This window comes from Indicator indicator, chromosome 2 (genome assembly GCF_027791375.1).
Source record: "Indicator indicator isolate 239-I01 chromosome 2, UM_Iind_1.1, whole genome shotgun sequence".
Taxonomy (NCBI): Eukaryota; Metazoa; Chordata; class Aves; order Piciformes; family Indicatoridae; genus Indicator; species Indicator indicator.
This window is the reverse complement of record NC_072011.1, coordinates 5877832-5891469: the sequence shown is the minus strand read 5'-3', so window position 1 is coordinate 5891469 and position 13638 is coordinate 5877832. Positions and strand designations below refer to the sequence as shown.

The 13638-nt window shown below is 40.5% G+C and overlaps 1 protein-coding gene across 26 annotated transcripts in view; it reads left to right on the top strand.

Annotated features, from left to right (window-relative positions):
* SNAP91 (synaptosome associated protein 91) overlaps positions 1 to 13638 on the top strand; it is a 77836-nt gene that overhangs the window by 39195 nt on the left and 25003 nt on the right. For 19 of the 26 annotated variants that reach the window (XM_054394459.1, XM_054394419.1, XM_054394411.1 and 16 more), the window contains 4 exons: positions 1659 to 1768; positions 3161 to 3261; positions 8708 to 8725; positions 8871 to 9041. In XM_054394459.1, coding sequence (XP_054250434.1) covers positions 1659 to 1768; positions 3161 to 3261; positions 8708 to 8725; positions 8871 to 9041 — 400 coding nt within the window. The remainder of the gene's footprint in view (positions 1 to 1658; positions 1769 to 3160; positions 3262 to 8707; positions 8726 to 8870; positions 9042 to 13638) is intronic. The other 7 variants (XM_054394494.1, XM_054394486.1, XM_054394451.1 and 4 more) reach the window with 2 other exon arrangements.

The following is a 13638-nucleotide window of genomic DNA, read 5'->3' as shown; positions in this document are numbered from 1 at the left end:
CCATACTTTGGGAAAGCATAAAAGATATATGTATCTTTATCTCAGCTTTCTTTTTTCCACCCTTAATCCTCATGTCACTGAGAAACTTACTCCATACTTTTTGTCTTCCAAATCCTTAATTCTATGTGCAGCTTTGTAGGAAGAAAGTTTTAATACCATGTTCATGCGAAAAGCCAATAAGAAAACTTCTCTGATATGTGTAGTTTCAGATTTGACCTTTATTAGTGAGGTTGCTCACCTTAATTTAAAGCAAGAGTTGCTGGTGAAGCTGTTTTGGATTAAGTGTCAGGGGACCTTTATGGCGTTGGTGGTAGTAGCTTCTGGTATCCCTCAGGGAGCCATAGTTCTGTGTCTAATAATGAGCATTGTACAGGAAAACCTCAGTGAAAACTTCTGAATCTGAGGAATTCAGTTCAGTAGTTGATTCTAGTGAAAGCTCTTAAGTTTTCTTTCCAAAAAGCCCTTTTAAAACCCCCAGACTTTCTTGTTCAGTACTGTAGCAGTTGGTGAGAACTACAGGATGGCTCAGTGTTTTACAACTTTAAGTAACTCTTTCTCCTCTGATTTATGTGAATAATTTGGATCACTCTAGTCTCAAACCATAGTAAAGTCTTGAGGAGAGTGTAGAAAACTTAAAATATCCATCTCCTCTTAGAGTTGTGATGATGGGGTGGCAGCAGCAGAACTCTGAAGAAAATAGCTTCGATCTTGCCATTGTGTTTCTCTCTGAAGTGGTCAGACTGGCAAACAGTACTAAATGTAGGAGTTGGGTTTGTTCCTTAGGAAAAGGATCTCTCTATCATGTGAGATGCTGTAACATAGCTCGTAGTGTCTTTTAGGATTTAATTGACTCTTCAAGGTAACTTGAGTCTTCAAGTGCACACAAGAGTTGCAGTATACTCTCCTGGGTGCCTGTCCTTGCTATACTTAAGGTATCTTTATCCAGAATTGGAGGTGCTAATGAAGCAAATTCATTGGCTGAGCTGTCTATTTTATCTTCCCAAGGACTTAACCATTAGCGCTGTGGATGGCTCTTTAATGTCACTTCAGTCTGAAGGTTTACATACACTCTTAGGTTCTAATAATTTGTCTTCTCATATTGTTGAAGCACTAAGGTGCTGTTGTGGTTGAACACAAATTTAATTCTGTGAACGAAATGAAGGGACAAAACTCTGACAGATGTAGAAACAAACCTACCGTCTTCCATCTTCAGGATGGTGTTAAAACCAGGAGGAGGGAGTTTGCTGGGGATTAAACTGTTTTCAGGAGCTCACTGATAATCTTTTGACATGCAGGAACTGTTAGTTATCCTAATTAGGATTTTAAAAAGCAAGTAAGGCAACTCCAGGTCTCTGAGTTAGTTGCCTAGATGATGAGTGAGTCCTGAACTTGAAGGACTAAAGCTGATATGCGACTGATGTCTGCAGGTGTTCTGGATGCTTGTAATAGGCATTTCCTCCTGAGTCAGGCATTACTAGGTGGACTTACCACTGAGTTTCCCAACTCTACCACCCTATGAAAACTTAGCTCAGCCTTTAAATGCTTTCAAAGGGGGAAGTAGCTAATCTAATGTCAAAAATTGATTTTAAAGTATATATGTGCATGAGTTTGTGGAGGAATGCTGGGATATTGAATGTGTATTCAAAATATTTCTCCAGTCTTCTCCAGCTACAACTGTTACATCTCCTAGTTCTACTCCAGCAAAAACTATTGATACATCTCCCCCTGTTGATCTTTTTGCGACTTCATCTACAGCTGCACCAGTCAGGTAAGTTTAAAAAGTATATTTGAGTTACTGAGCTTGGTGTAGATGCTCAACTCATAGCAGGAGCCAGGAAGATTTGCTTATGTTACAGGTAGTGTACATTAGTATCAAATAGGCTACGTGACTCTACCCGTACAGATCACAAATGAGCTCTTACAAAAAAAAATTTAACAAAAACTGTGTCTATTCTGACTTGCTTTTACTGGAGAAGTTGTGGTATTCCCAAAATAAACTTTAATTCAGTCTATTTAATTAAACGTGGAAATCCCAAGCAGTCTTTGCTTGCCTTTAGTATTCTGTTTCTAAAATTGCTGAGTTGAGATTGCTTTTTCTTACTGTTCTAATCAGCTAATGAAGCACAAAAAAGGGTACCTTTGGAGATTAAAAAAAGAGCAATGAGAAAATCTGAACCTTGTTTTTGAGTCAGGATCACAACAAAACACTGTTGCTTATTGTAATGAGCAGAAGTGAAAGAACCAAAAGTCTGAAGACCTGACTATCATCAGTTAAATGTCAATTTAAGCATGTCACTGAAGATAGAGCTTCTATGGCTTGTTTTTTAAATGTTGTTAACGAGCAATTAATGAACAAGACCTTGTTTCCTAAGCATATATCTGTCTGGATTAAGTCACAGAAGTTTTACTGACTCTCTTCTACCTAGTGCCTATTTATTACCTGGAAATGTGGGTTTCTTGTGAAATACTGAAGTAGAATGGAGCTGTGTTCAGTTACAGCAGTTATTTGCTCTGTTCTTAGGAACTGCCTGGGATGGAGAGAGACTGTTTACAAAGGCCTGTGGTGAAAGGACGAGGGGCAATGGCTTCAAACTAGAGAAGAACAGATTGAGATTGGATATTAGGAACAAGTTCTTTACTGTGAGGGTGGTGGAAAACTGGAACAGGTTGCCCAAGGAGGTGGTTGGAGACCTACCTCTGGAGATACTCAAAGTGGAGCTCAACAGTGCTTTGGGCAACCTGATCTAGTTGTGGATGCCCCTGCTGGCTGCAGAGGAGGGTTGGACTAGATGACCTTCAGAGGTCCCTTCCAACCCAGGTCATTCTATGATTCTATGATTTTGGTATGGAGAGTTTTTGTTTGGTATATTTGTTTAATGTTATTATTTTAGAATTGTAAAAGTCTCATGCATCAAGTAATGGAAGTAAGTTAAGGTCTCATCCTGGGATGTAAATATATCCTTGGCACTTATTGCAGTAGAGGTATTTGGGACTACTGCTCTAATCCTATGGCCTGAAAAAAAAGTCTCTCTCAGTGGTTTAATCAGTCATCCAAACCGAGGGTAACTCCTACATTCCAGTCATGACTTTTTAAAAACAAACTCAATGAAAACGGACAAATTCCTCCAGTATTTAATATCTCTCTTCCTTCCTCTGGCAGCTCTTCCAAACCATCCAGTGATCTCCTGGATCTTCAGCCAGATTTTGCTGCTACTGGACAGGCAGCTCCAGCAGCTTCTTCTGGAGCCACTTCATGGGGAGGTAGAGAACCTTCAGTCAGCATGTCTTCTTGCACTCTCCGTCTTCTTGCCTGGCTGAACTGAAACCTGGCTCTTTCTCTGCTAGCACAAGATGTTCCCAGCTGGCTCCCAGGCTTCTGCTGACCTGACAGTCAGGCATCCCTTCGCAGCACAAGGCTACTCCTTTTTCCAGGGATATGCATAATAGTATAAGCTGCTTATAAAGGCCTGACTGCAAAGCTGGGGGGAGCCAGGATTATGTGACTAAAAGTGAGCAGGAAGGGGATGTCTGAAGGTGAACAGGTAGGGTAGATGCTTTAAGACAGAAGAACTAGAACTGCTCATGTGCTTATTGGCAAGCTGAGGGCAGAAATCAACTCTTCTGTTCATAAAGCAAAGCCCACAGATCAGTAGGAGGAAAGATACCTTTTAAAACAAAAATGCATCTGGAACCAATGGTGGCAAGTTAGTTCTGCTGCAAGTTTGAGTACTTTTGACAACTTTTAAGATATTTGGTTAAAATCTTCTTGCCTGCTTAAGAATAATAATGTGAAAATAAAAGTAGAAGGCTAACTGCTTTCAACTAGAATACCTAACCAGGTCTTTGAAATCCGAGCTCTGTGGTGAACTGAACCTATTGTTCCAAGCAGTGCTAGCAGCTGGTGATCTGAAGATGACCCAAATGTAGGCAATGTTCACTCCAGTCCTGTGAGGACAAGGAATTAGGCCAGGAAATGTGCTTTAACTTGCACAGAGTTGTAAACCCACCGCTGTGTAATCTTAAGAGATCTTCACTTGTATGGCAGCTTAATGAACTCATCAGCCCTCTCACGGCAGGAATGCTACACTGAGTCATGCTGTGAATGCTAATATTGGGCACTGGTGGCTTCTGCATTTCCTATTTCTGTTCTTAGCTTTAGTTCACCAAAGATGATGTTGTTTTGCAGCTACTTTGTTATGAGGGGGATAGCTACAGCTGTCACACAGACCATGTTCTGACTAGTCCTGTTTAATCTGTTGAGTATTTGTTTTTGCAGAAGTGTCACTTTCATTAAGTGAAATGTAATTTTACCCAGAAAGCAAAACCAAAGAATCATTTCTTCTAGGATGCCTGGGACTAATTATTCTGCAGGTTTTTTTAATTGCATCCTATTCATCTTGCTTTGTCATTGGCAAGCACTGGAACACGAGCATCTGAGATGTTTGAAAGAACTCAGGCCTCTCAGCTAACTGTTTTAAGCTGTTGCTCATTTATGCAGAGCAAAGAGCCATTAATATTGTAAAATACTGATTTGCATTGCAGTTTGGAAGCTGATTGATTTGGTTTTTTTCCTTTTCTTCCTTGGACAAAGCACCTCTACCTTAGAACTTAGGTGTTCTTGGAATTACTGAATACTTTAAAATTGACTAGTGATGTGCCTAGTGCTCTTATTTCACAACAAAAAAGGATAGCTAAAAGGACAGTAACTTAGTAAGCTTCAAGGTTGTCTGCTCTACTGCTGGCAGGAGTTCAGGTATGATGAGCTGTTACTTCACTGGAATCTTGCCTTTTTTTTTTTTAGACTCTTAAATAATTGCCAGACACCATGTCAGACATGCATAAACTGAGAGCTGGAATGGCTTTGTTGTGAAAATACTGAAATTTCCATTAGTGCTTCATCTGGTAATGAGAAAACCTTTGAACTTGTCCTAAGGGTTGGGGTTTTTTATTTACTTATTTAAGCTAAATCTGCAGAATGAAGCTGGTAGTAATTACACAGTATAAAGTCTCCTAGGTGCTGCAGGGCCTTTTAACTGGTGCAGATGAGGCCACATCAGTAGTACTACATCCAGTTCTGGGCTCTCCTGTTTAAGGGAGAGGGTGTTGACAAGAGATCTGCAAGAACTCTGAGGATGTAGAGCATATATCTGTGGAGAGAGCTTGAGGGTCATAGGCCTCTGTCATCTGGCAAAGAGGAGGCTAAAGGAGACTCTTAATAGTGGCCTACAACTACTTGAAAGGAAGTTACAGGGCAGAGTCCAAATTTTCTTGGAAATGATGATAGTGAAGGGTAATAACAGATTGCAGCTTCAGAGGTTGATTGGACATGAGGAAAAAATTAGTCCACTTGGAGGGCAGGGCAGTACTGGAGCAGATTCCTGATATGAGCTGAACTCCATTCCTGGAGTTTTTTCAAGGCCTGACTGGACAAAGCCATGAGTGCCCTGATTCAGTGTTGGGTGTAATGTTGCTCTGAGCAGGAGGCTGGACAAGGTAACCTTCCTTCCACTGAGGGTTTTTTGGGAGGATGTGTAGCAGTGCCTTCCTGCTACTTGAGCATCATCCTCAACTCTTCTTGCCCACAGCAAGTTAATGTGGGAACTCACAACAAAGAAGCAATAGGGAGAGTAAGCTGGAAGAATTGCTGCCCTTCAGAATAATTAGGAAAATGTGAATATCAAGTACTTCAAGTTGCAGCATCAATTTAGCACTTTAAATGTCACATGAACCTCAAGAATATGTCACCAACAACCACATCCTAGTCACTGGCAATATAGATTCTCTGTATTCTGCCACATAGTACACTGTATATTCAGTGGGTGTACAGCACAGTGTACACCCTGGTGTGTACCTAAGTATATTTCTGAATACAACAGAAGTTATCTAGCAAAAGAACTGTAACTTGTGAAAATCTACACTCCTGTGCTAACAGGAGGTGATTAAGGTAGGGTAATAAGTTGCCTGCAGCATACTGCAAGGTGAATACTGTAGCATACTGCAAAGTGTGACTGCTTGCCATCCTCTTCCTAGGGTCCATCAAAAAGAGTGGGGCAAGCAGGTCCAGGGAGGTTCTCTTCCCCCTCTACTTTACCCTGGTGAGGCCTCATCTGGAGTACTGTGTCCAGTTCTGGGCTCCCTGGTTCAAGGAGGACGAGGAACTGTTTGCGAGGGTACTGCAAAGGGCTATGAAGATGATAAGGGGACTAGAACAACTGTCTTACAATGAAAGACTGAGGGAATTGGGGCTTTATAGCCTAGAGAAGAAAAGACTGAGGGGGGATCTTACCAGTGCATAGAAATACTTAGAGGGTGGATGTCAGGAGCATAGGGCCAGTCTTTTTCCAGTGGTACTCAGCGACAGGACAAGGTAACAGCCACAAACCTGAACATAAGAAGTTACATCTAAACATTAGGAGGAAGCTCTTTACTTTGAGGGTGGTGTAGTACTGGAATGGGCTGGACAGAGAGCTGGTGGAGTCTCCATCTTTGGATTAATTCAAAACCCTTCTGGACACCATTCTGTGCAACTTACTCTAGGTGAACCTGCTCTGGAAGGGGCCGGAGGGATTGGAGTAGGTGATCTGCAGAAGTCCCTTGCAAACCCCACCATTCTGTGATTCTGTGAATAGATAGGTATTTGGCAGGCAAACTAGTCTCTAGCTTTAAAAAAAGTACAGTAGGTCAAATTCTGCACCCTCGTGAAGTCTGACTCTTGGATATAAAAGCAAATTGACTTGAATTTCTGTTCTGAACTACCTTGCAGTGTGCCTTAGAACGTGTACTTGCTGTTAGTATTGTTACTTTAATATTATTGTACAATAAAGCATTAGGTTTAATCCTTCCCATATTAGGAGTAAACATAGATTGCCATGCTGGAGAATTGTAATTTCACTGTATTGTGGTCTACAACATAATTGGATAACAAAAATACATTGAAGAATAAGCTAATAGAGAATAAAAGTTTGCCAAGTTCCTTATTTTAAGTCTAGCTGGGAGACGTCCACCTGGTGTGCTGTAATGAGATACCAAAGTGCTGCATTTTTAATACACTGTTAAGTTCTTTCAGAATGGCATTTTGACTTACCTCAGCTTTTTCAGCCAGTCTCAAGCAGGGTTTTCCCAAGGAACCAATTATGAAAATACTTCCATGTGGTTTCTTGGTGCCTTTTTAACAAGTGTTGTAAAATAAAGACAAGCTTACAAAGACTGAGCAGTGCTTGCTCAAAGCAATTTGTTTCCTACATACTGTCCCATGGTAAAGCATCTGGACTCTGTCCTGGCTGTTCAGTGTGGATCAGGTGAACTCATGACCCTGTTGTGTGTACAATGAATCCAGGAGTAACACTGAGCTGCTGGCTGGCAAATAGAGTTGACCTCCACAACTATCTAACTGCTGCATAAAAATGTAACAGTCCAAACTGGTTAGTTTTCAGTTTTTCATGGCTAATGGTTTTTATGTAGGCTCTTTGAGCTCGATTTGACTGATCTCAGAGGACATCAAACTGTAGGAAAGACATTCATTAAAGATGCTTTGTTGGGTTCCAGAAGCAGCTGACTAAGGACTAAGCAGGGTGGAACAGAGCCAACCTGCTTATGCTGTCAAGTATTCATGCTCTTCGTAACGAGTGTTAACAGAGATGGTTGTTTCTGCATAGTATGCTTGCTCTGTCACAAGTGCAGGAAAAACATGTAAAAGCTTTTGTTGTTGTCAAATACAAAAGTACAAGAACTGTGGTCTGCCTGCCTCTCAGAATGTACCTGGAGCAGTAGAGATGCTGTGTATTGTATCCTGAAGTAAGGCTGCATTTGCAAGCAGCATTCTGCAAGAACGCCCTGGCCTTAGTGCCAGGTTTGTCAAGGCTTCTAGGGCTGATGGGCAGATCCCATCCCAGCTGAATTCTGTCTACTTTTGATGAGTGTAATGTTGATTTTTGCTGCTTTCTGATTACTTTGGTCTAGAAAATAACTGGCAACTAAACAGAATTACCTTGAGATTCTCATTAGTATCTGAGAATCTCTGTATCTATTTCAATCAACTTCAACTTTGACATGTGAACACTGTGTTCACTGGGGCTCACTATTCCCATGTGTAGTTTTAGTTGGTAAAATCTAGAACCTGTGTACAGTTAGATCCAGGAAGGAACTTACATTTCAAATACTTTCCAAATTTCTCCAATTTCAAATTGGAGAACATTAGGTCTGTAAACTTCAAAGAAGTGTATTTGCCTCTGGCCTTACTGTCACACCACTAAGCCAAGTGCAAGAAGGAACTACTACGGTGGTGAATTGAACCTCTGAACAGGGGGTTTCTGGCTTTATCATGGGGCAGTGAAAGTTAGGAGGCTTTCCTCTCAACCTTTACAGGTCACTACTGGTTCTTCCTGTTACAGTTTAAGAGAAGAACACCAGCTGTGTAAAACAATTGATAAATATTACCAGTATTTGAACATCTTGCTGATTACACAACTAAGGAACTTAGCAAATATGTCAAATTTATGTACTGGTTTTGTTTTGAGTAGAGCTGGTAAACAGAATGAGCTTTGTCATGTAACAATAACTTCTTGAATGTTGGAAAATAGAGTGTAGAAATTGTTTAACCTGGGCATGCCACTTGGAGAATGAACATGTTTTAATGAATGTCTTAGATCTGGAAGTTCTAACTGGTCTGTTTCTTTATTCTGCTGTCATTTTAATGGACAATTACTAGACCTCTTGGGAGGAGAGGGTGAGTATTATTTTTGCTTTATAAGACTTTTGAACGCTAAGACTCCTTATTAAAAGCTCCAGCTTTCTAGAGCTGAGTGATTGTGGGCTCTCTCCCTCTTCTCCTTACTTTTCCTGTTTGATCTTCATTGTGTGATTGCATATAGATAATCTGGCTGCACTGTCTGGTGTCACCTCTGAGCCACAGATTTCAGATCCATTTGCCCCAGAGCCTAGTGCAACTACTGCTGCAACTACTGATACTACAACTACTTCAGCTGCCGCTGCTACAACTACTACTGTTACTGCTGCCACTGCTGAAGTGGATCTCTTTGGAGGTTAGTTTGGTTGCTCTAGTGCTCTACACCAGTTCATAAGGTAGATGAAGCAATACTGAGTTCAGCTGTTGTAACAAGGCTTCTAATTTACCCAACTGTACCAGAGGTGCCCTGTGCTTTGGATGCTAGATGGAACAGGAAATGTAAACTGTCCAACTACCTCTTTGTTTGCTGTGCTTTTAGCTAATACTCCTCTGCATACAAATAGAAATGGAAAACTGTATACAGTTAGGACTGACTCACTTTATCATGGAACAGTAGGAGCACAAGTTGTCAGGTCCACACTGGGGCAAGCAGGTATTCTTTCCACATTATTCAATAACTCTGCAGGAAAAGCAGTTGTACTTTCATAGTAGAAGAGCATGGACAAGGCAACCCCTTCGCTACGTGTCACACTTGAGCTATGTTGTATTTCTTTTGGATCTTTCCTGTAAGTGTAGCATGGAGACAGCTGAAATTACTGTATTTCAACATTCTTGAATCTGGGTTTTATTTCACATTAGCATTAAGAGTAAGTTAAAGTGGCAGTGAGTTTTTACTAGGTGCCAACTATACCACTAATGTATGTGAAGCATATTCTTATGGTTTAGTTATGCTCTCTCAGTCTCTAATGTTAGCTGCTAAGTCTTGAGTAAGAAAAAATTTCCCCCTATGTGTTGTCAGTTTTGTTGTCACTCCCATGGAGCAGGAGGCTTCTCAACACCATGTCAGAAATGATCATTTCTTTTCAACACTATACCAGCCCACATTAATGGAGAAGTCTTCTCATTTACAAAGTCTAAACATACTTAAGACCACCTGACAACTGTATTTTTCCAGTTTTCTCTTCCTCTGATGCCTGTGTCTGAGATGTCAGGAGTCAGTACTAACTTACTGCTGTCAAAACTGCATTACAGTATGTTCTCTGTGGGGTGTGTTTATCTATTGCTTCTAGTGACAGGTGTGCTTGAGAGACTTGTACATAAACAGTCTGACTCTAAAAGTTTCCTTAGGACTGAAAGTTCCCAGTTAGAAGTTTTATTTAGACCGACTTCAACAAATGACTCCAAGATCTCCCCAGTAAAGCTGTTGAGAAGCTGTAAAAAAGGAGTACAACTGTTACCTGCTACTTAACCCCTCCTTTTACTAAAATGGCTAGTAGTCCAAGTGCCACAGGATCAGGCAGTTCAGAAGCAATTTTGAAATAGTTGTGAGCAATGATTCTGGACACCAATAGGAGTCTGATGTTGGTTACTCTCAGAAGCCCGTTGCAGAAGCCAAGGCTTGTGCTCGTTAACAACCCTATAGGTGCACAGCGTGTGAAACTTCTGGTGTGTAGATGTTGGGCTCAAGCCAGTCTTGGATATACAGCACTTTCAAATTGTACTCTTAATCTAACATAGGTATATGGCTAGAAAAAAATAATCGATAGTTAAGTGGCTATAAATCACTGTAAACTTGAAACAGGATTAGAAAAACACCTCCTCTTGCCTATGCTACCAGTACTACATCAGAGATGCACCCTTTTTCTACCTTTTCCAGTATTCTGTGCCTGAAAAAATGGTTCCTACCATGTCATGTGTCTACTGCTGTGTTTATAAGGTGGCAAAGAGCTGAACGCTTCAGATTCTAGAGATTTAATTCATCCTTGGATTACCGTGCAGCACATGTTAAGGAGAAGAGTTACCTTCATCTTCCAGTGGGGAAAGAATTTTGATTTTGGCAGTATTCAGACATCAGTGACTTAGTCTCTGCTTTTAAGGAGGATGTATTTCATTGCTCAAATGCTACAAATGTCCAGCAGACTGTATATTAGATGAATACTGACTTTTTCCTGGAACACTTTAGCACACAGCAAAGGTTTGCTATTTACTATAGAAGAAAGCCCCTAGTTCTAAAGAAGGAACATCTCTAAATGCACCCAGCAGTACCAGCAGTGAAGGTACTTTTGCAGTAGCTTCAAGACAACCACAGGCCAGACCCTTTTAAGTTCCTGGGGTCTGTACTGAACTTCCCTATCTTTACTCATAGGGTGATTTTTTGTTTGTTTGTTTCTTTCTTTTCTTGGATTTGGTTGTTGGGGGCTTTGTGGGGTTTGATTGATTGGTTTGGTTTTGGTTGGTTGGGTTGGGTTTTGTTGGTTAGTTGGTTGTGGGGTTTTTTTTTGGTTATTTTTTGTGTGTGTGTTGTTTGGTTTGGGGTTTGTGTTTTTCTTCTGTTGTTGGTTGTTGTATTTTCTGAGGCCTGTGCTGTTGAGTGATATCCTGTACTATCATTCCTTGTTACTTTTAAGATTATGTACAGTGCAAGAGGCAGTAGTTTTGAGGAAGACCCTGTTGTTCTCTAGCTTTTATTGTGCTAGGTATGCTTACAAGTAAGTAGGTATTTGCCCTTTGAGGTCTGCTAGAGATGCGGTCTTCAGGGTCACCTTTAGTTATTTTAGCTTGCCAGTACTTAGTTGTTTTATATGATTCCTTGTGGTGAGGTACAGTAAGGAAAAACACAGGAGCAGTAATCTTAGAAGCAAGAATGTAAAGAGTCTTCAGGGAGTGTCAGGGTAGGGAAAGGAAGCTGCAAGCTGCAGAAATAAGGCAGCCAAGTTGATGGAGGAGCAGAAGAGGAGACTGTGGGAATGACTGCTGACTGTTACTCTCTTGCACTTCATTGCTGATACTTCAGCTGATAGGAGCTTGGATGCTGCCTATGACTAAGCTTTGTCTCTAAGAGGAAAACAGTTCTGTTTTATGTCTTCATCTCTAACATAGTCTTGGAAAGCAGATGAGAAATGCAGCATTTGCTTCAGCATAGCTTTTTTTTGATTAATTTAATCTGATGAAAAGGCAAGCTGCCAGTTACCTGGGACAACTCAAAGAATTCCTTATCTTGTTTCTAAGATCAACAAGAGGAGGCTGTTTTCCAAGTGCAACTGGAATCATTCCTGAGAGGGGGAATTGTAAAGGTAGAAAAAAAGTGGAAAATCTTGAAATGCCATATATCTCAACAGTAGAATTTTGACAGAGTGTTATTGGGTGCTAGGAACATGCTCTTGGGTTACGTTCTGTTGTGTGAATACATAGTAAGTGGTGTAAGGAGCAAGTCCTGGTGGACACTGCAAATGTCACTTATTAGATGTTCAGATGACATGAATCCTAAGTGGGCATAATGATGGGCTTTGCCCTCTAAAGAAACTAAACTATGGAAACAGTTCTTTTCACCTGTGCACTTTAGTTCTGTGATCTTTGCTACATTTGAGACTTTCCACAGGGTTTCATATGTTGCATAATGCATTAAATGACTATAAGTCAACTGCATTATCACATGTGAGTAACTTTTGTCATGTACTGATGCCATGGCATCAAGTAAAACCTGAATATATGAAACTGAATGATTACTCTTCAGGAACACTTATTTTGCTGCAGACAAGGTGTATTGAAGCACTACTTCAGTGTTTCAGAACTTTAAAATGCCCTTGTGTTTGCATGTCATTTCAATGAGAGTTACTCTGAAGTGTTAGGCAGTATATAATACATATCTATCAACCTTAACAGATGTTCCATGCAGAGTGAACTTGCAAAGATTTCAGCACCATCTCTTTTAAGTTGCCAGGCTATATATAAACCCAAGTGAGGGTCATGTGCTACTTGATTCTAGAAGTCAAAGGCTAGGTACAATTTTGAAGCAGAAGGAATATATAAGGAGAAGGAACAAATATAAGGAAGTGGCATAAACACAGTAAATGTACTATAGCTGCTTGAAAGCAAGAAGATCTCTTATGCTATGCAAATGTAGAGTTGTTATGCCAATATGGAGAAACAAAAAAGAAAACAGTCCAGGGTTTTTTTTCCCCACTAATAAGATGTGTAGTGCTTAAATTTATCCATTTCTGCGTGAAGTGCGGGATTTTATCAGAGGGCATCTGTGCAGGTGCAGCAGAGCTTTTTGAAAGGCTTCAAAAAACTTACAGTTCAAACCAAGAGTTTGTTTAGTTTTTGTTTTTGAGTTGTAGGGTGATCAGTTGAGATTGGTTTGTCTCTATGCCCATGCAGGTTTCTGGAACTTCTCAGAGTAACTAATATTTGAAGTTCTTTAATATTACATTTTTCCCTTTTAAATTTCAGCAAGAACTTTGGTGTTTTTTCCCATCTGCCTTTTAACCCAAGTATGATGCTTAAAGATAATCTCAGCAACAACTTTATCAGAAGTGGCAATAAAGAAGACAGCATCAAGCTAGGTGTTCCCTTCTTATGGGGTGGAAGGAATTTGTACTCACACAAATTTCTGTGACTGTGGATCTTCTGGGCAGGAATATGTGTTACTCTAAGCCTGAGGTAGTCCCAACATAGAACTAGTGACTAACTTTGTCCATTCTGAAATCTCACTTCACGTGAAGTCTGGTGCCTGTCCTTTCATGCTGGGAAATAATTACAAGTAGTGTCGACCAACTTCTGTGCCCTTGGCCTACAAACTTATGTGGATAGAAATGTGCTTGTTTGAAAGAGCCCAGGGTGTCCCTCTGCCCAAAAGCTAGCCCTGTACAGCAAAACCCAACACACATGGCCATAGATACAGCATATTCTCAGGTGCTACAGTTTAAAACTCTTCAGTCCAGTGCAGTGTT